Source organism: Anopheles funestus, chromosome 2RL (assembly GCF_943734845.2).
Source record: "Anopheles funestus chromosome 2RL, idAnoFuneDA-416_04, whole genome shotgun sequence".
In the NCBI taxonomy this organism is placed as follows: Eukaryota; Metazoa; Arthropoda; class Insecta; order Diptera; family Culicidae; genus Anopheles; species Anopheles funestus.
Genome location: NC_064598.1, coordinates 5,799,506 through 5,821,150, shown reverse-complemented (window position 1 = coordinate 5,821,150; position 21,645 = coordinate 5,799,506). Strand labels below are relative to the sequence as shown.

Genomic DNA, 21,645 nt, shown 5'->3' with positions numbered 1-21,645 from the left:
GCCGGGAGTTCAGAAAGTGTTCGTAACCGCGAGTGGAAGAGAGAAACACGAGCCTAGACTAGATTTTGCTCGTACCGTCATCGTAGGAATAAAACGCTACACAGTGGAATCGTTTTTGTATGCAATAATACCGTGCAGATAGGATTTGCATTTAGGATTGCACATCTACTACTACTGCTACTTCTACAGATGCTAGGGTATGGGTCAGTTCGATGCGAGAATCACAGACCTCAGATATACCCTTCAATACTAAAAAGGTGCGGGCTTTTTGGGGTGTTTTGCAGGTGCAGTTGAATTCGTCATATGGTCGACTATTCTTGCAGACACACGAAGGACGCAAAGAAGACATTACTCCAAATCTTCGTCACTATCGATGATCAGTTTGAACGAGAATGGCTGGAAACCGTAACCCAAACCCTCGTAAAACTTGCTCATAAACTCGACCCTGCAGATGAGAAGGAAGATGAGATTAGCTTTGATGGCTACACAGAAGTACAGCATAGAATGGACAAAGCTTCCTACCAGTGCAAACGCAATGTATGCAGGAAGGCGGACAATCCTTCCATCATGACGAGAATAGCGAGCGTAAACAATGACCAGGCTCCGAACACTAAGTACAACATGATGGCCCCTTTGTAGGAAGTTTGCTTAAGACCCATCGACAGCACCATGTTCCACAGTACCTCAGACAATTCTGAAAGGAATGGTTAAACGCGCAATGGAAAAACAATCCCGAATATATGTTTCCCAAAATCATAAGCAATGGCACGTATACTTACGGGCATGGGCAAGCGAAAGAGCCCACAAGCGAAGATAGGACGCGGTGTGTGAAACCGTACTGAGCACGTACTCAATCGTGTGAATTGCCTGATGAATGAAGATTTCCGCCATCGGTTCATCGTCGTGCGAATCATGTGGTTTCGGGCTGGACGTATGGTTGGAATCACCTCCCTGATGGACGTCTCCATTATTTGGAATTGGTGTCTAAAGTAATGTAAAAACAAGGACATGTAATCTCTTCATGCATAACTTCGAGGAACGTGTGTATAACCTACCGGTGATGCGTTCTTGCGCTTGAACATCAGATAGAACGGCTTGCCGAGCAGCATCCAGGGAATGCAAAGCAACGATATGAAGACGAACGTACGCTGCACCTCATTCTGACCGTCAAACATAAACTCATCGCATCCGTGAAATGGTTCGGAGTTCTTAAACAGCATCATGTTGATGAACATGATCAGCACGGACGGGGCACAACCGGGCGTACGTGGCTGGTAGTCAGTTTTGGCGGTATAGGCGACCCACTTCATGAACATCATGAACACCATGTAGGCGAACAGCAGCACCAGGAAGATGATCTGCGGCAGGAACTCCAGCACGATGCTGATACGCTTGCGGAAGAAGTTATGGTTGACTACGCTCATGCACACACCGAAGATCATGTGCACGACACCGAAGATGATCGACAGCTTCATTTTGTACGAGTTAAGAAAGATGATCTTGTTCGTGGCCAGCTGCCATACGGGATCCAATCCGATCGGATAGACTTCGGTGTCGAGATCGTTCGAACCGGGATTCAGCGTAAGATCCTTGTTGCTCATTACCGTCGAGGTGTTGTAGTTAATGCTCCAGGACGATCCAAAGATGTTCATAGACTTCGAGAAGATATCGTTGTACACGAAGCCGGTATACATGGAGAACAGACCCATCAGCAGTATAATATAACGTCCCCCGAAGAAAATATTCCAGATCTCGTTGGTCGACTTCTTGGCACCCAGTTTCTTCTCACCCGTTACCATCCACAAACCGAAGAGGGTCATTATCATACCGTGACCAAGATCACCGAACATAATACCGAACAGAAACGGAAAAGTGATGATCGTGTACAGGGCCGGATTTGCCTCACGGTACGATGCGATACCGTACGCATCGATCAGATTTTGGAAACCGCGCGTAAACTTGTTCGTGCGGTTATACGTCGGAGGCGCTTCGTTCGTATCGATCACGTTCAGGAAGGACGGAATGGTACTGCCTACGGCAGCGGACCCATCAGAGAGGGCTTTCTGGACCTTGGGAAGATCCGGCACCGGTACCCAGCATTCGCCGATGAGACACTTCTTCGTGACATCCATGTTGAACAGATTCAACGTATGGTAGATCGCCTTCATCTTCTTCACCATGATGCGCCAGCTGAACAGCTCCTTCGCAACCGTAGCCAGGACGATCGAACGGTGATCCTGCGTTTGGTTGAGCACCATCTTAAGATCCTCGAGGCGCGTGCAGACGCCCTTCACCATCTCGGTACGCTCGGAACCGGAGCTCGGACACGGATACAGCGATACGTGGTAACCGGTGCACACCTTCTTGATGCGCGCCTTCAGCTGCTCTCCTTGGAAGAACGCCACAAAAACGGTTTTGAAAATTTCATTACCCTACACCGGTGAGAGAGAAAACAGTTCAACAACGTTAGCTGCTATTTTTACAATCCAACCTGTCCGCCAAATCGCTTTACTATTTTTGTCACAACTATTAAAACCCCAATTTAAAACCCAACGAAAGATGAGTACAGTCGCGCGTTTGGTTGTCTTACCGTAGCCGGATCTTCCAACGGTTCCTCCAGTTCGACCTGGCGCAGAAAGATGTTACCGCGCGAGATACGCCACAGCATCCGCTCGAAGCCCGGCATCTTTTCGCGCTGGATTACACCGGCCACAAAACCCAACCGACCGCGGCTCTGTGCCGCCGTCGGATCTTCTGCAATCAGATTGCTTTTGGCTGCGTCCGTACTGACGATCACCTCCTGCTCGAAGAAGAACGATTGCGTACGCTCCAGCACATGCTTCAGTTCGGTCAGTTCGAGATAGTTTGACTTCAGATTGACGGCGTTCTGCGACAGCTCCAGTATTTCGTTCTCCGTCTTCTCGAGGCGCGCCTCGAGATCGATGATTTCGCGCGGATTCGGTGCCCGCGGCCAATCATTCGCCGAACACTCGGGAATCTGCACGCTGTCCTTCTTCACCTCACCCTCGACGTAACGCAGTTTGCGCTCCATCTCATCGCAACGGCGCACCTCGCTGACAAACTTCCGCTGGAATGCATTCACGTCGGCGTTTAACTGTCGGAACCGGAAAGAAGCACAACTCGTTAGGGAGCAATTGGGGAGATATTTGGGATCTGTCTTACGTCGCGAAACTGGACCGCACCCGTCTCTCCAAGTTCGGACACGGACGTGTACGCCGCTTCCGGCTGGATAAACATCTGGCACAGGGCCATCTCTTCGCTTCGGAACATCATCGCCATGGTTAGGCGGTTCTTGCGGCAGTGCGCTGGTATGCGGGATTAAAGCTAAAAGAAACAGAACACATCATTAGCACGAACGAGAGCTTAACACAAATTATCTTAACTACATCACAAAAGGCACCAATCTAACAGCAAATCCGTTACACTAACGACCATTCCACTTCTCTCGAATGCGTATGCAAGAACTCGTGATGCCTATCACGTGATACGCGCCGAGCGATCATGATCGTATGCTCACAAAGCCGTTCGCACCAAAATCAATCACCTGACACGGAATCTGAGCCACCTCGAGGGCTCGAGGCTCGATTCTACACCCGCCAGACCACTTACTTTCACCAATATTCGCAATACCTGACCTGGTGGGTCTCTCCAAGTGCCTCGCAACCCGATAACCCTGGCAGGGTTGGTTGGATACGATGTTTAAAGTTCAAGGACGGAAATGGTGCCCGATCGAGCGTGGAACGCGGGCTGATCGGGTGAATGCTGTCTTCCGGTCGAGTGTCACTGAACGACTGAGAGCGGGGTTGCTTTCGTGTTCCGAGCAACGATTGATCAGTCGACGCGCTCTCCCCACCATTGTATGCGTCATCGTGGCTTCAGCATCGCTGTTCTAATTGCAAACGGCCCAACTGATGGTTGGCTCTTGTATTGTTGGTGCTCTCTGTGCGTGCGTGCGTCCCTAGAATGGGGTTTGTTTTAGATTCGCTTTACGGTCCCGGAGGTCGTTTGCGTATCAATGTAACCTCTTTTACACGCTCGTAGGGGGGTACCTTTCGGACGTATCGATAACGCTTACTTACGCCACACCAAGTGGTTGATCGTGTTCCGGATCACGTGAAGGCGATGATTGTCGTCGCCGTACAGCCAGTTCAGGCATGAATCTCCACAAAACGAAAATGTCGCTACGGAGTACCACTCCGCTGCTGTTGCTTATTTGCAGATCCGCACTAATTTGCACCTCAAACAACACGACACAACACCGTTTGGGTGCGATCATGTGATGAAAAATGCTGCTCTACCCAATCGGCAATCGGCGTTGCACACGGATGCAACCGTAGCGAGTGCGGTTATCACTGGCAAGAGGCGATCAACCAACACCGCCTAAACGTAAGTATGTGATCGCGATGATGCCACGCTACCCTGCACACACGCAGCGCGTACAGACAGACACTCATGCCTCACTAGGCTAGAGGGTGCGGTAGTTGTCGTCGTGGTCGGAAGGTCACGCGCTTGTATGGAACGTCGAAAATGTGGAGGTTTGCTTGGTGCGCTATCAGGTGCGTTTTCCTTTCCCTTCCGGCGCGTTGTTCCATTCGCGATTGATCGAGCCATTTTTGGTTTTGGGTACGATCGTGGTAGTAGTACAGGTAGTAGTGGCACGCACTTGCATCCGGCATGTATGTGCCAGACGATGTACGCGCGAGCATGTTTCGGAGTAATGGTGGCTTGTTTGCGTTCGACTGTATTGTGATATGATTGGGACGGGATGTAATGAGATGAGCTGGTACTCACTCTATTTGTTAGTTTGCCGTGTAAACATTTGTTCTTCGGATAAGATAGAACAGTAGCAATTGGTACAGCAATTACACCAAGACCTGGTTACATTATGAGCTTTTTTTACTTCCATGTTTGTGTGGAAATGATGCCTCAAACAAATATTAACGGACTTTTTTTTAAATATGTTTGGAAGAAGTATGATGTATTCGACACATCAGCAACTATTTGCTACATGTATTGCTCTTACAACTGTTACAACAGTGAACTTAAAACGCAGACAGTTACTAATGGTCTATAAAGCATGGAACGACTGCTAGTGGAATGTAGGTATATAACGGCTGGTGTAAATTACATTCTCAGACAGTCTACATCCGTTGCAATATGATCTTCAACAGCGCTCTTCCTATTCGGAGTTGTGGCTCTTCTAAGGGAAGCATTCATCCGATCAAATGATCAAGCATTGTGGAAAGACTCAAAAAACTTTATGGACTCTACTTCTTCGAACAAAATAAGAACATCATCTTCTTTCTACTTTAAGCAGGATTCATTGTTTGCCTGCATACTTGCATTCTACTCTACAATACCTGGGGTTCCAATCAGCTTTGTCTAGATTTTAACGATTGCTGTATGAAGTTCTCTCTCCGTTCGGCAAACATGAAGGTCATTAAAAATCGATTCTCCCACGGTTCGCTGATATCGATGCAAATGTGGTGGCGAATGAAACATCTTTGGAAATCTGATATTACGAAATGTTTTACACCAACTCCATCCACCAAGTTTCAAAGTTGTTCGTAGAGTATTTCTCTATCTTGACATGCTGAACAATCATGTACAGAATTCGAGAAAACTTTGTGATATCTTGTCAATTTAAAAATAGTCCCCTAATTATTGCATTCTATACCATCGTTTATTTCAATAGGTGGCATCTACGTTCGGCTGCGTTTACTCGTTTACTCAGCTTCCTCCTCCTCCAGTATTGCCTTGAAAGAGAATGGTTTGAAGGCATAGCCTAGACCTTCGTAGAATTTGCTCATGAATTCGACCCTGTTAAAAAGAAGGAGAATTGTGGTTGGGCGATTGTAATCTTTTAGTTGGACTTCTTTCATCGTTCTAACAACTTTTCTTACCAGTGCAAACGAAGGGTGTGCAAAAAGGCGGAAAGTCCTTCCATGCCCACCAGGATGCCAATGGTCAAAACGGACCACGGCCAAAACACGAGCCAGATCATGATGGCGCCAACGTACGAATCATTTTTCAGCCCGATCGTGAACACCATGTTGTACAGCACTTCTGACAGCTCTGAAAAAACAGTAATAAACTAGCTGTAGCTCTTTTCTATGGCTCTAGAATGTTAGAATTCTAGAATGCATGGGTAACTTACGGGCGTGAGCAAGTGACAAAGCCCACAAACGCAGGTACGATGCAGTGTGGGAGATAGTACTGAGAATGTACTCGATCGTGTGGATTGCTTGATGGATGAAAATTTCACTCATCGGCTCATCGTCATGATGGTTCGATGACGATTGATGTGCCACCTCGGAACCATGGTCGGTACCCTTCTTCTTGCGCTGGAACATGATGTAGAATGGTTTGGCCAACAGCAGCCACGGAATGCAGAGAAGTCCCAACACAATGAAGATCACCTGCAGCGTGTCCTGGCCGTCGAACATGTACTCCTTGCAGGTATCGAGCGGCTCCTGGTTCTTGAACAGCATCATGTTGATGAACATAATCAGCACGGACGGTGCGCATCCTGGCTTCAGATGATCTTCATCCGTAACGGCTGAGTACATAATCCACTTGAAGAACATCATGAAGCACATGTAGGCGAACAGCAGCACTAGGAACAACATTTGCGGGATAAACTCCAGCAGGATGTTGACACGCCGACGGAAGTGATTGTGGTTGACCAGGCTCATGCACACACCGAAGATCATGTGCACCACGCCGAAGATGATCGACAGCTTCATCTTGAAGGAGTTCAGGAAGATGATCTTGTTCGTGGCCAGCATCCAAAGCGGATCCAATCCGTACCAGTACACCGTCTCCGAATAGTCGGTGGTGGGATTCAGCTGCAGCTCCTTGTTGCTCATTATCGTGGAGGAGTTATAGTTGATGCTCCAACCTGATCCAAAGATGTTCATGCCCTTCGAGAAGAGATCGTTGTACACGAAACCGGTGTACATGGAGAAGATACCCATCAGCAGAATGATGTATCGACCGCCGAAAAACAGCTGCCAGATTTCCTCCTTGTTCCGGTCGAGTGTCTTTTCCCACAGTACCATCCACAGGCCGAGCAAAAGCAGAATCATGCCGTGACCCAAATCACCGAACATAATGGCGAATAGGAAAGGAAAAGTTATGGTCGTGTATAGGGCCGGGTTTGCCTCACGGTACGTTGCGATACCGTACGATTCGATCAGGTTCTGGAAGCCACGGGTGAACTTGTTCGTACGATTGTACGTTGGAGGATCCTCGTTGGTTTCGATGATATTCAGGAACGACGGTACAGCACTTCCAACTGCAGCCGACCCATTTACCAGGGCAGTCTTGACGTCCTGTAGACCAGTCGTCGGTACCCAGGCCTCTCCGAACAGACACTTCTTCGATACGTCCACGTTGAACATGTTCAGCGTATGATAGATGGCTTTAACCTTCTTGACGATGATCTCCCAGTTCGGTACCTCCTTGGCGACGTTCAGAAGTACACGCTGGCGCTGATCCTGCGTTTGGCCGAGCACCATCTTGAGATCCTCGATGCGCGTACGAACGCCACGGAGCATCTCCTCACGCTCATTGTACTCGTTCGGGCACGGATACAGGGAGGCATGATAACTGCAAACATTTTACAGACATTCGTTAGTCATGGAACCACTTGCAGTCACGGATGTTTTGAGTTCCAATCCTTCATTCTTTACCTACCCAGCGCACACCTTCTTCACGCGCGACTTGAGCTGTTCGCCTTGGAAGAATGCAACGAACACAATCTTGTGAACCGAATCACCCTACGGAATGGTCAAGATAAAAGGAAAGTTAGCAAACAGATGGTAATACAGAGTAAATAGAGATATGACGATTGCCTGCATCGAAAAAAAGGTGCACGCGTGACTTAAATGAGGCCAAATGTTTCATTACTTGTGCGAGGGGTCTTCCTGGTGCTATAAAATTTTCACTTTATAACATTAAACACACACTGGATGCGTTTCGCATTTCTCACCAAAATTTAACTAATCAGACTCGATTGCAAACAAACCGATTCGTTACGGTCTTCCATTACACCTCGTGACCTTATCTATTACAACTCAACAACCCCATGTGACCAGTGCTTGGCAGTTGTTACGCTTGTGAAACACACAGCAAGACACGACACCACTCGATCTCGCCCAACGTTTGACGTCTCCGATGTGGGCAGAGATAAAATCCATTACCTCCTACCCGTATCGCGGCACAATACGCAACGTAACTTACCGTTTTCGGATCAACCAGCGATTCCTCCAGGGTGGCCTGACGAAGGAAAATGTTACCACGTGACACGCGCCACAGCATACGTTCGAAGCCAATGATCCGCTCGCGGGTAATCACACCGGCCACAAATCCAAGCGGTTTGCCATCGTTTGCTGCCTCACCGCCGGTAGCTTCCAGGTTCTGGACGTTCGACTTGTCCGAGAAGAACACCTGCAGATGGAAAGGATGGCCAGCAAAAAGAGAAAGTAGTTCATCAAAAATGACTTCCTACTCGATGTTTTGTGCCTACTTGAGTCTTCTCCAACACATGCTTGAGCTCGGTCAGTTCCATGAAGTTCTGCAGCAATGCATGGTTGTTCTCCGACAGCTCCACAATCTCGTTCTCCGTCTTCTCGAGCTGTGCCTCGAGGTCGATGATTTCACGCGAGTTCGGTGTGCGCGGAATCTCTTCCGGCATGTCCGGAATCGCAACCGAATCCTTCACGATCTCGCGGCGAATGTATCCGATCTTGCGCTCCATCTCCTCGCAGCGTCGAATTTCGCTCGTGTACTTCCGCTGGAACATGTTGATGTCCGCATTCAGCTATAGAAAAGAAGTTCGAAAAGCGGTTTCATCAGTTTGCTCTCTGCCACGGGCGTTCTCCATTTCTGATTTACTAACATCGCGGAACTGTGCTATGCCCAGTTCACCCAGCTCGGCCACCGATTGATAGGCAGCCTCCGGTTGGATGAGCAACTGCACCATGCTCATCTCCTCACTTCGGAACATTGCACCCATGGTTGCGGCTGCGGGTGAGGAAGTTGCCTTCCTGCCTCTCTAAGAAGAAAGTAGAACCAAACTGGGACGATACCAACAAATGTTCAAGTAGCCAAGAGCACTGACACACACGCGAAAGGATGAACACCTTCTTGCTTCGGCCGTAGCGTCACGACTGTTCCGTTCCACTGCTGAACGGCATCTGGTCTCGACGAATCAGTGACGAACCAATCTCTGAATCGTTTAGTGTGATAGCGATATCTTATGTTACCTCCACGGACGTACCTTTAGCATGTCGTGCCGCAGCGATAAGAACGTCACGTGAGCCTTTACAGTACCCAAGAATTTCCGACCATCATATGATTGCTTTCGTCTTTAAATAAGACCTGGTACGCGCTTGCAGCATTTATTGGCCATGATTTGATACTGTTATTACTGGTCACACGACAAGACTTTTTTCCCAATATTTAAATTAGAATCATACTTTTTATCAAAAAAAGTTCTTGAAATAAATGACCTCAAAGCATTACTTCTCAAAATGTACATTAACGTTTATCTAATTTAAATAAAAAGCAACCGTTTTCAACTCCATAAATCTTCAGGCATTCGCGGTTCATCACTAATCTTCACCCCTTCCACGGTTCCACGGATGTGTAGACCGGCTTAGGGCAAATAGGTTGTTGAAGGGCTTTTTCGGAACGCTCGGTAACGCATGCGATAACGAGCGTGATAAGGAAATGCCCTCACACCGGGTGTCGCGCACAGACATTGGCAGTATCGTGGTAATTAAGCACACAAGTTTATCTCTCAACTGTAGCACAGAAGCCTTTACCGATTGTTACGATAATTGGAAAACAAGCTGAACCATTAATAGCTCGATGGACAAGTCGATGTAGTATTGCAACCATCAGGCATAAGAATGTGCTATCTTGCACAATTAGCATTAGTGATTGAGAGCCGAGTACGTTATGTTTAGTAGTGTTTTGTGAATAGTTAGCGAAGAGCGCCAAGAAGTCAGCAATAGTCGTTAGGAATGTATTGTTTCAAATAGTTAACCTGTAGTCTTGCTATATATGTGATCTAACCATGTGTTTATCAATGAACAATAGATGCTAAGACCTGGTTCGACGAGGTATGCTACATTTTGTTCCAATGTGAAGGGTATGAACTCTGTATCTGAACAAAAAGGACAACAAGTATGATACGAATATGGCACATAAAAGCAGCCAAGCTTTATGCTAGTACACTTCGACGTTACTGAAATCGATCTAAAATGCGCCGCTCCTTTCACTGTCATATGGTTGCAGATATATGACTCCGTATGAGTGTCCTACGTAGTGTTTTCCTTTGTATCACACTGATGATGGTACATCAGTTTTATTACTCTGATCTACAAAAGCAGCGGCAGCATAACAAACGTGAACGTTTTTCAAAAATAACTGTCAACTAACATTCGTAAGTACGCAGCCACTTTTTACGCACAACGTGATTCATGCTCTCAACCTCTTGCATGTTTGGGTTAATGTTATCTCATTAGCAAAAAAAAGCATAATTCCCTTATTCAACTTCTGAATGTATTAGTTTATTTTTCTAACAAGCTAGTAAATTCTCTCTCTTTCTCGGTACATTACCGTACCCGCAATAAAACAAAACGATTCTTGCGTAAATAACGTTGCCGGACCGCAACACGAACGGTTCATTCATTTCTGTCTGACCTTTTCGGCCAGTTCGCTCGGTTTCAGAACACCGCGCTCGGTGATAATGCCCGTTATCAGTTCGGCCGGCGTAACGTCAAATGCCGGATTCCAGCACCCAATTCCGGGTGCAGCAATCCTCTGCCCACCGATGTGCGTTAGCTCGTGTTCCGGACGTTCTTCAATTTTAATGTGCGATCCGTCTACAATAGCGACATCGATCGAGGTGAACGGAGCGGCCACGTAAAACGGCACACCGTGATGTTTTGCCACAACAGCCATCTGATACGTGCCAATTTTGTTCGCTGTATCACCATTCGCCGCGACACGATCCGCACCGACGATGATGGCATCGATTGTTCGGCTGTTCAGTAGGGCGGCTACCATGCTGTCCGTGACTAGGGTAGCTGGGAGTTTATCGTGCACAAGTTCATAGGCTGTCAGGCGAGCGCCTTGGTTGTACGGTCGCGTTTCAGTACAGAACACGTGTTCTAGAACGAATTAAAAATAAGTTAAACCTTAGTGTTTCTTTTCATTGTCATTTTCGCTATACTGACCGAGGAGATTCCTTTCATTTACACTCCGTATAACGCCTAGAGCAGTCCCGTAACTAAAAATGTATGCTTTCAGTATTGATTGTTCGATTGTAAAGATTCTATAGCTTACCCAGCGGTAGCTAGCGAGCCAGTGTTGCAGTGGGTTAGCAAATTCAATGGCCTATCTATTCCTTTCAACAGAACATTGGCACCATTGTCGCCAATGGCACGATTATCGCTGATATCCTTCTCCAACATACATTCAATTGACTTGATAACCCTAAAAACATAAAATATGTTACAGATTAGCCTGAGATCTTCTTCCCTACTTGCAAAACAGTATCTCACTCTTGCTTCATTCCATCAACATTAACCGTTTCATTGGCCAAGAAACTTTCAACCAGACCCTTCACATCATCAGCTGCCAGCTTCAGGTTGACTGCCGTCGGTCGTGACGTGACGAGATATTGCAGATGTTTGCTTACTTCCTGCTCGAGCTCAACCTTCGTGACGTACTGTTTATCGTAAATCTCTACCACGAGCGATAAACATCCAACGATGGCAATGGCTGGTGCACCTCTGACCTGTACGGAAAAGGGAGGAATCATTCCTTTACACTGCTTGGTTGCATTACACTTGCTGCAACGTACCTGCATCTTATGAATCGCACTCCAACCATCCTTAACACCGGCAATAGGAATGTACTTCGATTCTCCGGGCAACAGAAGCTGGTCGAGTATTTGAAGCTGGCCAGCTTTATACTTGATTGCTTCAAGGGTCATTATTCAACGAGAAACAATTACTGAAGCAAAACTTGTTATCTAGAAGTTAGTGGAAGTATAGAATAATCGGGAAAACGTGAATTTTAGCCCTCGTTCTTATCACAACTGATTGTTTACATTTGCGCGCGGCTTTGTGACGTTTCCGATTTGACAGCTGCTGGTCAGCGCTTCTGAACCCATCATCGATGATACAGATACGAACAGCAATAAAACGTTGTTTTGTTTTTATTATTGAAACAATTAGCAATTTTCTTTAACGTTTATCCATACCGGAAAGAAATTCCGTCTTAATTATTACAAAAATGGGTTTACTTTTGCCTTTTTTGGTATGTATTCGCGCGTTTTTCTGATTGCCACTAGTACGCAATGTTGTACACACTTCAAACCAGTTCGGTACAACTTGTATGCTACATATGCAAAACATAACCGAAATCATAACTTTTCGGTGCTGAGGTTTGTTATGCTAGAACTCGTCGATTCTGTTAAAAAAAAGATACGCCAAGGGCAATGAAAGAAACGTGTTTGTCCCTTCCAACCGATCGTTATCTTGCATAAATACAAACACAAGAAAAGGGTGCTTTACTTCCGGTCCCCAAACCTGGCATGAATATTGAACAATTTAATTCTCCAGCTTGATAAAAGATTGTGCTTAAGCATACAGAACCTTTTCCTCCGTAATATTGTCAAACGCTGGAGGAACCGTATCGGTGAATGCCTTTTTTTATTTACATCGGATATTCCACATCCATCAGGGATGCGCAACATGTATGGCGTGCGTGGCTTATGGGACCCTTTCTCACATGGCGGTTCTTTTTACTCTTTCCCTTTCACTGCACGGTCCAGCACATGCACACCAGACGCGCTGTGTCTGTGTGACTGGCAAATGGGCTAGCTGCCTACGCGTTTGCCAAACCCCGGGCCTACGCTTTGCTCCATTGCTGGAAGCCAGCAGCATCGACGGTTCGACAAACTTCGAAGCCTCCTGCGTTCGAAAACAGCCAGGCAAAGCGGGCAAATAACATACGCTCACAATATGCGTATGCGCATGTGGGATGTGCATGAGGGCGATGCGATGCGCATGTCAATAAAAACACGCTTTCGTTCACGCAGCAGGCGGAAGAAGCGCAAACGAAACCAGCCCAGCGCAACCGGGCCCTTAGGAGAAGGAATGGGAAGGAAAAGGAACGCAATAGCAAGTGAGTAAAAAGGAAAAAAGCAACGCAAAGAACCGAAAACCGAGAAAACAGTACTTGAAATATAACCAAATCCCACAGAGCGCATAGGATCGTGACGGAGCGACAAGGAAGGCAACAGCGCATACCGAAAAGGGCAGCATCGTAGATGAGTGAGCGGGACAGCTGCATGTAAACATTACACGTCGTGTAAAAACGCATTGCGCGGTGACTACTGGCGATGCGCGCGTGATGATGAACGACCCGGCATGTCTCTCTTGTTGTTGTTGTTCGCCTTTGCGATGCGGGATGCGAGACGACGAGGACGAGTTTAGTTTAGATTAGATAATTCGATCAGATGCTCGCCGTCTCACCGTTGAACGTTTGTGTGCCGGGTTGTGTGCTGCCTCTTTTGCTGCGCGCGCTAGTCGAGAGAAGCCAGACGATCGAGTACGACACGTTTTCGCGAGGTTGCGCACCGCTGATGCTGGAGAGAAAAGACGATTCTATCTGGGGGTTGTGTGAAAAGTGTTTTAGTGCTTGTTTAGTGGGTGTATCTAGGTATTGTCCGATTTCGATTGTGGTGCGAAATGATTTGTTGCATCTTTTCACCAAAATAGTGATGAAAATCCCTTTCGTGTGCTCAACGATTCGCAGTAACCAAAAAAAAAGAAACGAAATATACAGAGAAAGTAAGAGAAGCGAAGAGAAAGAAAGAGTGAGAGAGAGGCGCATAGAGCAAATAAACAAACGCTAGGCGAGATTTGAACCGGATTGCTTGGATGCGACGACAAAAGTGCAGTCGCGTTTTTCCTCTGGGCATCGATCAATAGCAATTCCGGAGCATTATTCGCTTCCTTCCGCTCACATTCCGATAGTGGAGACGTTTGGTTGTGTGTGTGTGTGTGTGTGTTTGTGAGTGAGTGCAACATGCAAATTGTTGCAACGCATCTTGCCATACCGAGGCTAGATTTCAGATAATGGTTTCTCGCAATGCGTTGAACTTTTGTAACAGGATGCAGCCAAAGGTTTGTGTGGTGTAACGTGGTTTTTGTTTTCGTTCCTTCCACTGATCGATTTTCTTTGTGATCGCGATCAACGGTTTGTGGTGAAGATTCCGTAGCCGTTCGGGAGTAGAGAATCCCTGAAATAAGTGTACTAACAAAACAAATGGATCCACTACCGCTGTGTTCAGGTGAGCAAAGAGTGGCCAAGGGGCTCCAATGTTTTCCATTTCTGGGGCGTTCTTCATCTCAGAACCCTCCATGATTGTATGATTATCCTCAAGTCCGATTTTTCAATTGATTCTACCTCGCTTTGTATCTTCCCATACTGTACGCCTCCCCCCCCGCGCTCGTCTACTTGTGGACAGATAATCCAAACTACTTTAACGAAGATGCCGCGTCCGGTCCGGGTGAACCGCCGGAGGTGGAGCAAAAGAAGCACCGATTCTACCACCTAAAGCGTCTGGTGACCTACTCGAAGCTGAAACGCACCGCCACAATAGCGGACGGTCGAGTAGGGAGTACGGAGTACGCAGATTCGCCTCCGCCCGTCCGCGGTTCCAACACGATCTTTCGCTACCGGAGCAACAGTGCGTCATGCACGGACGGACCGATCCTGGAGGATGGAGCATCACGTCCCATGCTGACGGCCACATCCCCACCGGAGCTGTCACTACCATTTGCGTAAGTGTCCGCGTTTGTGTTCGTTGGCGTCGCTTGTTCCACTTTGCGCTAATCGAAAGCACTTTGTAAACATTCCAAAAAAACATACACACACACACGGCCGACAGTAGCGGACGGTCGGGGACGTTGCCGGAGCGGCGCCGACATTCCTTCGGGACGTCGACTCATCATCGCCTACAGCTACAGCCGACGCAACAGCATCAGCAGCATTTGGAGCACAATGGCGGCCGCGAACTGATGATGAAAAATGAAACCTCCATCGATGAGGTAAGTGTTTGGTGCTGCGTTGATCTGTTCTGTTTCCTCTCTGTCTCCTACGTTTCCCATCCACTAGAATCGCTTCCGCTATTTTTCACCACACACACTTTTTCACCACAACAACTAGCAGATTGGGTTGCATCAGTTCAGTTAAAAGTCCTTCTATGCTTTGTTTCCGCTTTTCCATCATCACAAAACTCCATTTCCACCCCCTTGCCACCTTCACCTTCACCCAACCCAACCCAGCGAACGTGTACAATCAAACTAAATGCCGCTTTTGGACACGATGTTTACTACTTGCAGGTGCCCAACGCTCCGGCCCCGAAAGCACCCTGTCAGCCTGCTGGGAACACATCCGATTCCGGTAAGTGCGATGCTCCCGCTGGAGCTAAGGAAGCATCAGAAAAAGAAACGCTTACCATAACGGCCACAACGGTCTTGTCTTGCCGAGTCGGGGAAAAAAAACAAACCAGAGAGAGAGAGAACGTCCGAAAGCAGTTGCGTTCATCTCGTTCCGTTTATGGTACGCGTACTTCCTCCTAGCGTTGAACGTTCTTACGCTTATGGAGAGGTTTTTTGATGTCTATTTCCGCGTGTATAAACTCTTGTGGCCATATTAAAACTGTGCACACAAATCATCGACTAGAAGCGAGCGCGCGAGGTATCGCGTGTCATTCCTTCATCGTTACCACTCCAGGAAACGTTCTATGACCCGTTCTAATGTTGCCCCATTCCTTCCTAATTACCCACCAAGGGTCCACTCCCGCCTTTGCAATCTTCCTCCTAAGAGTCATCCACTCTCACCCGTAACAAGTCCGAAAAAAAAACGCATTTAATTCCCATCCCCTCTAAAGGAGGATGCCTTTCCTTCCCATCGAACGAAGTTGGTTGATGCCGAGAACATCACTACACCACGTCATGCATTCAAATTTGCCTCCACCGTGGAGACGCGATTGGCCATTTTTTTCCTTTCTTTCTTTCTTTATTTTGATCACGTTCCTTCTCCCTGGCGGAACAACGGCGGAACGGACGCGCTCGTGCTACCGCGCCACGCTGCCAGCCCGGTGTGGTTTATGCGTGCACTGTACACACAAACGACCGGAAAACAAACACATTAAACAATACCTCCTCACAGTGCCGCGATCTGCCTGTCTGCCCGCGGCAAGGCTGATGATGATGATGGTGACGAAGAAGACGATCGTGCTTTTTTAACAGCGATCAGCTTCATCCGCTCGATCGCGAGCTCGTTCCGGAGCTGCATTCGGTCGGCTGAACGCACTGTGCAGTGACAGGTTCCGCCGGGGGTTTTCGCTCCAGCGCGAGTGCTAGCGTTTATTAGTGCTAGCACACCACCGTGTCGTGTAGGGCATCTTGTGCTGCTGCTTTTCCTCCTTTTGCTAGTGAAGTGTATCAAAACATTCGGCCGTGTAATATTGGATCTGTTCTCTGTTTCGACAATTTGTTTGGCATTCAGGAACGCTGCTGGCGGCTGCAATGGACGTGCTGTTCGTGACGGCGCGCCATAGCGAACATGGCATGCTGTGGGTGAACCATCTGAAGGTGTGCTTCGACAAGATCACCAAACAGCGAGGAAGGCTCCCGTTCAAGTGAGTACATTATGCGTCATTGATGGAAAAACATTTTGTTGTTTAAATACGGCAATAGACATTAGACATTAGACATGAAGTCTCTCCAAGAAAACATCAGCTCGATCGTTTGGATGGGTGTGTAAAACATTAATCCACTGGTTTCCTTCTGGCTTATCGGACAGATTCCTGCACATCAAACTAGACGAGGATGTCATACAGCAATCAACACATGTGATACAGCAGTGTGAATCCACGAAGCTACAGATCGTGGTCGTATGTCCGGCTCTGATGGGACTTTCCCCATCCCTGCTTCACACGAAGCTGAATGCACTGCTCACACCAAACCGGGTCCTTGGCATGCTGCTAGACGTGTCCGAATGCACAGTGAACGAGTTCGCAAAGAGCGCCCTACCGGGCTACAACCGCTGGCGGACCTGTCCGGTGCGCGAAAAGGATACGGCGTTCGTGAGCGAGCTGCTCGGCATTGCTACCGACATTCTCGGCAAGGCGCTACGACAACAGACGGTCCTGCAGCGCACGCCATCCGGTACGGAACCGAAGACGCCCACCTCACCTACCGGGCCAGCTGGTAGTATGGTCGGCGCGATAGGAAACACAGGCAACGGACACCGTTCCCACGAGTCGTTTGTGCTGTTTCCGCGCAAGGTTAAGGTCGGCCAGAGCAAGATCCTGCTGATCCTACACGAACCACTCACGAAGGAGGACTGGATAAAGATCAAGGTGGAAAAGGCGGACCAAACGATCGAGATAACGAACATCAAGCGGCGCAATCCCTACACCATACAGTTTAGCGTGCCAGGTATGAGGTTTTCTCGAAGCTTATCTCCGTTTCTCACCTTCGGCGAACCTGATCCGTCGCAGTGAGGGTGAAATACGAACGGAAGTGCCATATGGATGAATTGATGGATGAATGGGAAACTAACGCGTTTTTTCTTTTTTCTGTTTCCCTTCTTTTGTGCACTTGATACACACTACCGTAGAGGTTTGTATGGAGATATCGATGATGATTAAGATACGGCTGGAGAAGAATAGCATCGATCTCGGCAGTCGGCCACTCAAGTGTGAGAGCCAGATGCGCGAGCTCGAGCAGATCCTGTCGTCGAAGGATGCACCGATGGAGTTAATCTGCCAGTCGGTCGGTCTGTCGACGAACGATCGGGACAAGCTTGATCTGCTGCTGCTGAAGGCTTTCCTGCGAAACGTACCACCGAACTACAACCTGCTCAACTACGGTAGCGGAGGCGGTGAAGTTGGGATGGGTTGCCATCGCGACATCTGTAGGTATTTCCCACGGCAGGGATAATGAACTGTTTCTCACGGTTTGCCCATTCGATCTGATGCCATTTTCCCACAGATCCGGAAGAGTATCCGACACTGTTGCACTTTGCCGCCCGATGGGGCCTGGAGCGACTCTGCATGCAGCTGATCGAATCACCCGGTGGGGAGATTGCTTGCGAGATGCGCAATATCAGTGGAAGGACACCGTCGGACATTGCGGAGGTAGCTGGACACTATAAAATCTCGGGCGCATTGAAGAATTTCTCGGTAAGCGGTGAGATTGTACGAGGTTTTTCTGGGGGAAATATTAACGTTAATCAATTATGCATACATCTGTTGCAGCAAATGAACGAACTTACCACGATGTATCACTACTTCAAAGGCGTTAGTGGGGCCAGTTCGGATCAGGTAATGATACAACCGAAGCAGTTTGTTACTGGCGGTGGTTCATCAATGCCCACAGTCCGCACACAGAACAAAACGGACGCGGAGAAAATTATGTCCCATGTGCATGCACTCAAACAAGCGGAGGGTTACATCGACATGAGTTCTGCCAACGGGTCCGATCAGGTGGACGGTACCGGAGCTAGTGTTGCTAACATACACTATTTGAATGATCGACCGGTGGCCGAACTGACACCGCCTGGACCGGACGAGAAAGATGTGTGTGGGGAAAATGAGCACAATTTCGATGTGGCCCGAGACACCGATAGACGCTGCAATGGGTCACAGCGGTCGATGGAATCATCCGAACGTTCCAAGTACGACATCTTCAGCAATGAGTGTTCGGATCTGTTGGAAAACTGTGAGGCCGGATCAACCGCATCGGCGGAGTGCGTTGGCAGCGGTGACTATATGCTACAACCGTCGAACGCACCCTTTACGCCTTCCGAACACACACCAACGCCACCACCACCGCCCCTACCAACCACAGCGGAACCGATGGGCGATTACATGATACAACCGTCCAACATTCCGGTGCACCCGTACTGCAACGTGCCGGAAGTGGTCGATCGAACCGAACGCCCCGAATCAGCATCACACGTGCGTCTAAGCTTCCGCAAAGAGGAACCGACCGAGGATACGTACGGGACAACGACGGCTGGCTTACCGCGACGCCGAAACACGTCCAGTTCCGAGGGTCGCAGCGTCGACGACGAGCTGCTGGAGATCATATCCGACTTTAAGAACAACGTATTCTCGATACAGGAAGTGGAGCAGCTGGTAACGTTGTGGAAAAACCGCAACGATGTACAGAAAAGCTTCCGCGAAAAGCAGGACCAGCTGCAGCGAATGCGCGAACATTACGAGCAAATACAGAAGGAGCTGAAGGACAAACTGAAGCGTCCGACACCGTTCGAGCGAATGAGAAGCTTCTTCTCGCGCACGAAACCCTCCACCATGGCGGGCAAATCGGGATCCAAACATCGGGCAGAGAACGGAGCGGCAGCGGTGGCAGGTAACGGCACCGGGGCAAACGAACCTACCGGCACTGATGTGTGCGATGAGATTAAGTTCTCGATGGCCGGCGGTGGTAATGGAGGGTACGCGGTGGTACGACCACAAAGCCTCTCGCTCAGTATGAACAGTATGGGAAGCGATAATTCCGAACAGAGCAGCGGACGGATATCGTCCAGAGCGGTACACACACCAACGGAGCCCGGCACCGAGCGTCGGCTTTCGCACAGCAAATCTTGGCCGAAGGGGACGCCCGAAAACGAAAACTACATGATACCACCGTCACCGCGGCCCATCAGCGAAGAATTGCACCTGGTGCGGGGTGTACGGTTGGGTAGCGGTACGCTCGTCGGCGCTCTCAATCGCTGCAGCAACGGTAGCTGTTCCAGTACCGCCAGCAGCCACAGCAACCACAGCAGCCATAGCACCAGTAGCAGTGGCAGCAGTGCGGGCTCGTGGACTGGTGCCGGAGCGAAGCAAGAATCCCACTACGTAATGTATCCTTCGAATGTGCCGGTGTACGGGAGTGCCGCTGAGTACATGAACGTACCGTCAGCATCCGGAGCGCACACCAAAGATGATGAGCGTAGCGTCACGACGACACCGACACGACCAAAGCTTGGCCGAACGCCGAGCGATACCGGTACGCCGCACCTCGTCACCTTCCAGTCCATAATGGAGTGTAACGAAAGTGCCGACAGTGTCGAAAGCGTCACCTAGGCCTGTTCGGTCTAAAACCAAGCAGCGCACTAATAGGCTGCGGTTGTGGGCGTTCCGACAGCAATGTTTTTGGGTGTGAGGTTTCCAGTCTCATCGTCACCGTCACCAAATATCCAAAGGTTAATAGAAATGATAGGCATACTCGGTGTACGGTCGGTCGGCTGCAGTCAGTCAGAGGAAAGTGGGAAGAAAACAAAACGTATCAATAAAGAAAGATGTGTACCGGTATGTACCGAAATGGCATTAGTAGCGCTTGTCGATCCTAACAGCTTCGTTTTCTTATTAACCGTATCATGGTTTCAGTTTAACGACGTTTAAAGACACGGTGTATGGTTCGCACAGTGGGTTGGTTTTGCAGGAAATACCCGGAGAGATGCCAGGATATCAGGAATTTCTAACTTAATTCGTGGCATTATTTCAGAGACATTTTAGTTCAAGAAATTCAACTTCTCCTCGGCGTAAATAGTAACTAGTCCAAGTATTCGATCAACCAGCCAATTTATGCAATGATAACTATTCAAGACTTAATGGAGATCGGTGATCTTATGATAATGAGATTACCACTTGGTTATCTAAAAGGAGTTCTCGGGTTTAAGACGGACTTCTGGGGCAAGCCTTGATGTTGATTTTAATTTCTTGACCAACTATCCAAAATCTCATCCAAACTGAGAAGAAATGCCATAAATGTTAGGCTAAGATTTCTTGAGCTTTCGCTACTAAAAGAAGCTGAAAAGCTCATAATCTATTCCAACAGTTGATTCTCCGTTTAATCTTCAATAATAGAACGCCACAAATTAAGTTCCACAGCGATTCCTAATCTTTCCCAACGTCTGTTAAGGATATGGATTATATATTTAGACTTTGTCTTCAATGGTACTTAACGTTTTATTTATCGTCAAGAAAGAGCTAACATGTTATTTTTTTTCTCTCAACTTTTCCCCTGCCACAATGCTCAACGTGGGTCGATGTCATGTGTGTCACATTTTGCGTGTGGGTGAACTCCACACCACACCACCATGGAGTCGAGCCACGGTTGGGGGAGGTGGTGTGATGCCGTGAAAGCTTAGCTAATATCCGTTTGATGGAAGATTGTCATGCAAGCTGAAGCGTGCGTCTCGGTGACTGCCGGAAGCAGCACCATCTGTGACTATGTACGTATAGGTACGAAAATGCGAGCGTGAAAGAAAGAGCGATGGGAAGCAGTCGTCGTGTGCTTGGCAAAGGAAATCAATTACTTCTACGGTGTTGTCTCGGCAGCCTGGTACAATAGTTCAACCGGTGCAAGGGTACGATTCCTGGGGTACAGCCAAGAGCACGTGGTGGCGCTTGATGTCTCCATTCAAGACTGCCGTATTTAGATTACATTTTGTAGTAGAAGATATATTTAAATAGCGGGGAGTTTTGGGATGGGAGTTCAGGACGGTGATGGA

At 48.2% G+C, this 21,645-nt stretch overlaps 4 protein-coding genes across 13 annotated transcripts; 1 reads left to right on the top strand and 3 right to left on the bottom strand.

Annotated features, from left to right (window-relative positions):
* Positions 1 to 112: 112 nt before the first annotated feature.
* On the bottom strand, positions 113 to 4,428 carry LOC125774837 (V-type proton ATPase 116 kDa subunit a 1-like). 9 transcript variants are annotated; one of them, XM_049445127.1, is made up of 8 exons: positions 4,044 to 4,428; positions 3,631 to 3,979; positions 3,184 to 3,345; positions 2,591 to 3,115; positions 1,056 to 2,432; positions 780 to 984; positions 523 to 694; positions 113 to 445 (listed from the first exon to the last, which is right to left on the bottom strand). In XM_049445127.1, the coding sequence occupies exons 3-8, from the start codon at positions 3,298 to 3,300 to the stop codon at positions 349 to 351; spliced, it is 2,493 nt and encodes an 830-aa protein (XP_049301084.1). In that variant the 5' UTR covers positions 3,301 to 3,345; positions 3,631 to 3,979; positions 4,044 to 4,428; the 3' UTR covers positions 113 to 348. The 9 variants fall into 9 exon arrangements, with proteins under 9 accessions (XP_049301084.1, XP_049301085.1, XP_049301091.1 ...); XM_049445128.1 differs by having other exon boundaries at positions 4,101 to 4,428; XM_049445134.1 differs by lacking the exon at positions 3,631 to 3,979 and having other exon boundaries at positions 4,097 to 4,428.
* A 1,254-nt stretch (positions 4,429 to 5,682) lies between these two features.
* On the bottom strand, positions 5,683 to 9,259 carry LOC125774839 (V-type proton ATPase 116 kDa subunit a 1-like). Its single transcript, XM_049445137.1, has 7 exons — positions 8,924 to 9,259; positions 8,552 to 8,845; positions 8,266 to 8,472; positions 7,720 to 7,802; positions 6,179 to 7,632; positions 5,925 to 6,096; positions 5,683 to 5,841 (listed from the first exon to the last, which is right to left on the bottom strand). Exons 1-7 carry the CDS (start codon positions 9,038 to 9,040, stop codon positions 5,748 to 5,750), a joined length of 2,421 nt encoding a protein of 806 aa, XP_049301094.1. The 5' UTR covers positions 9,041 to 9,259; the 3' UTR covers positions 5,683 to 5,747.
* Positions 9,260 to 10,448: 1,189 nt separating this feature from the next.
* Positions 10,449 to 12,225, bottom strand: LOC125774866 (methylthioribose-1-phosphate isomerase). Its single transcript, XM_049445221.1, has 5 exons — positions 11,900 to 12,225; positions 11,598 to 11,833; positions 11,380 to 11,529; positions 11,271 to 11,323; positions 10,449 to 11,204 (listed from the first exon to the last, which is right to left on the bottom strand). Exons 1-5 carry the CDS (start codon positions 12,029 to 12,031, stop codon positions 10,720 to 10,722), a joined length of 1,056 nt encoding a protein of 351 aa, XP_049301178.1. The 5' UTR covers positions 12,032 to 12,225; the 3' UTR covers positions 10,449 to 10,719.
* Positions 12,226 to 12,953: 728 nt separating this feature from the next.
* Positions 12,954 to 20,458, top strand: LOC125774829 (phosphoinositide 3-kinase adapter protein 1). Of its 2 annotated transcripts, XM_049445111.1 has the most exons (10): positions 12,954 to 13,227; positions 13,306 to 14,398; positions 14,576 to 14,891; positions 14,999 to 15,158; positions 15,453 to 15,513; positions 16,624 to 16,756; positions 16,921 to 17,558; positions 17,740 to 18,036; positions 18,114 to 18,304; positions 18,380 to 20,458. In XM_049445111.1, the coding sequence occupies exons 2-10, from the start codon at positions 14,374 to 14,376 to the stop codon at positions 20,213 to 20,215; spliced, it is 3,657 nt and encodes a 1,218-aa protein (XP_049301068.1). In that variant the 5' UTR covers positions 12,954 to 13,227; positions 13,306 to 14,373; the 3' UTR covers positions 20,216 to 20,458. The 2 variants fall into 2 exon arrangements, with proteins under 2 accessions (XP_049301068.1, XP_049301069.1); XM_049445112.1 differs by having other exon boundaries at positions 12,954 to 14,398; positions 15,002 to 15,158.
* The last annotated feature ends 1,187 nt before the right edge of the window (positions 20,459 to 21,645 follow it).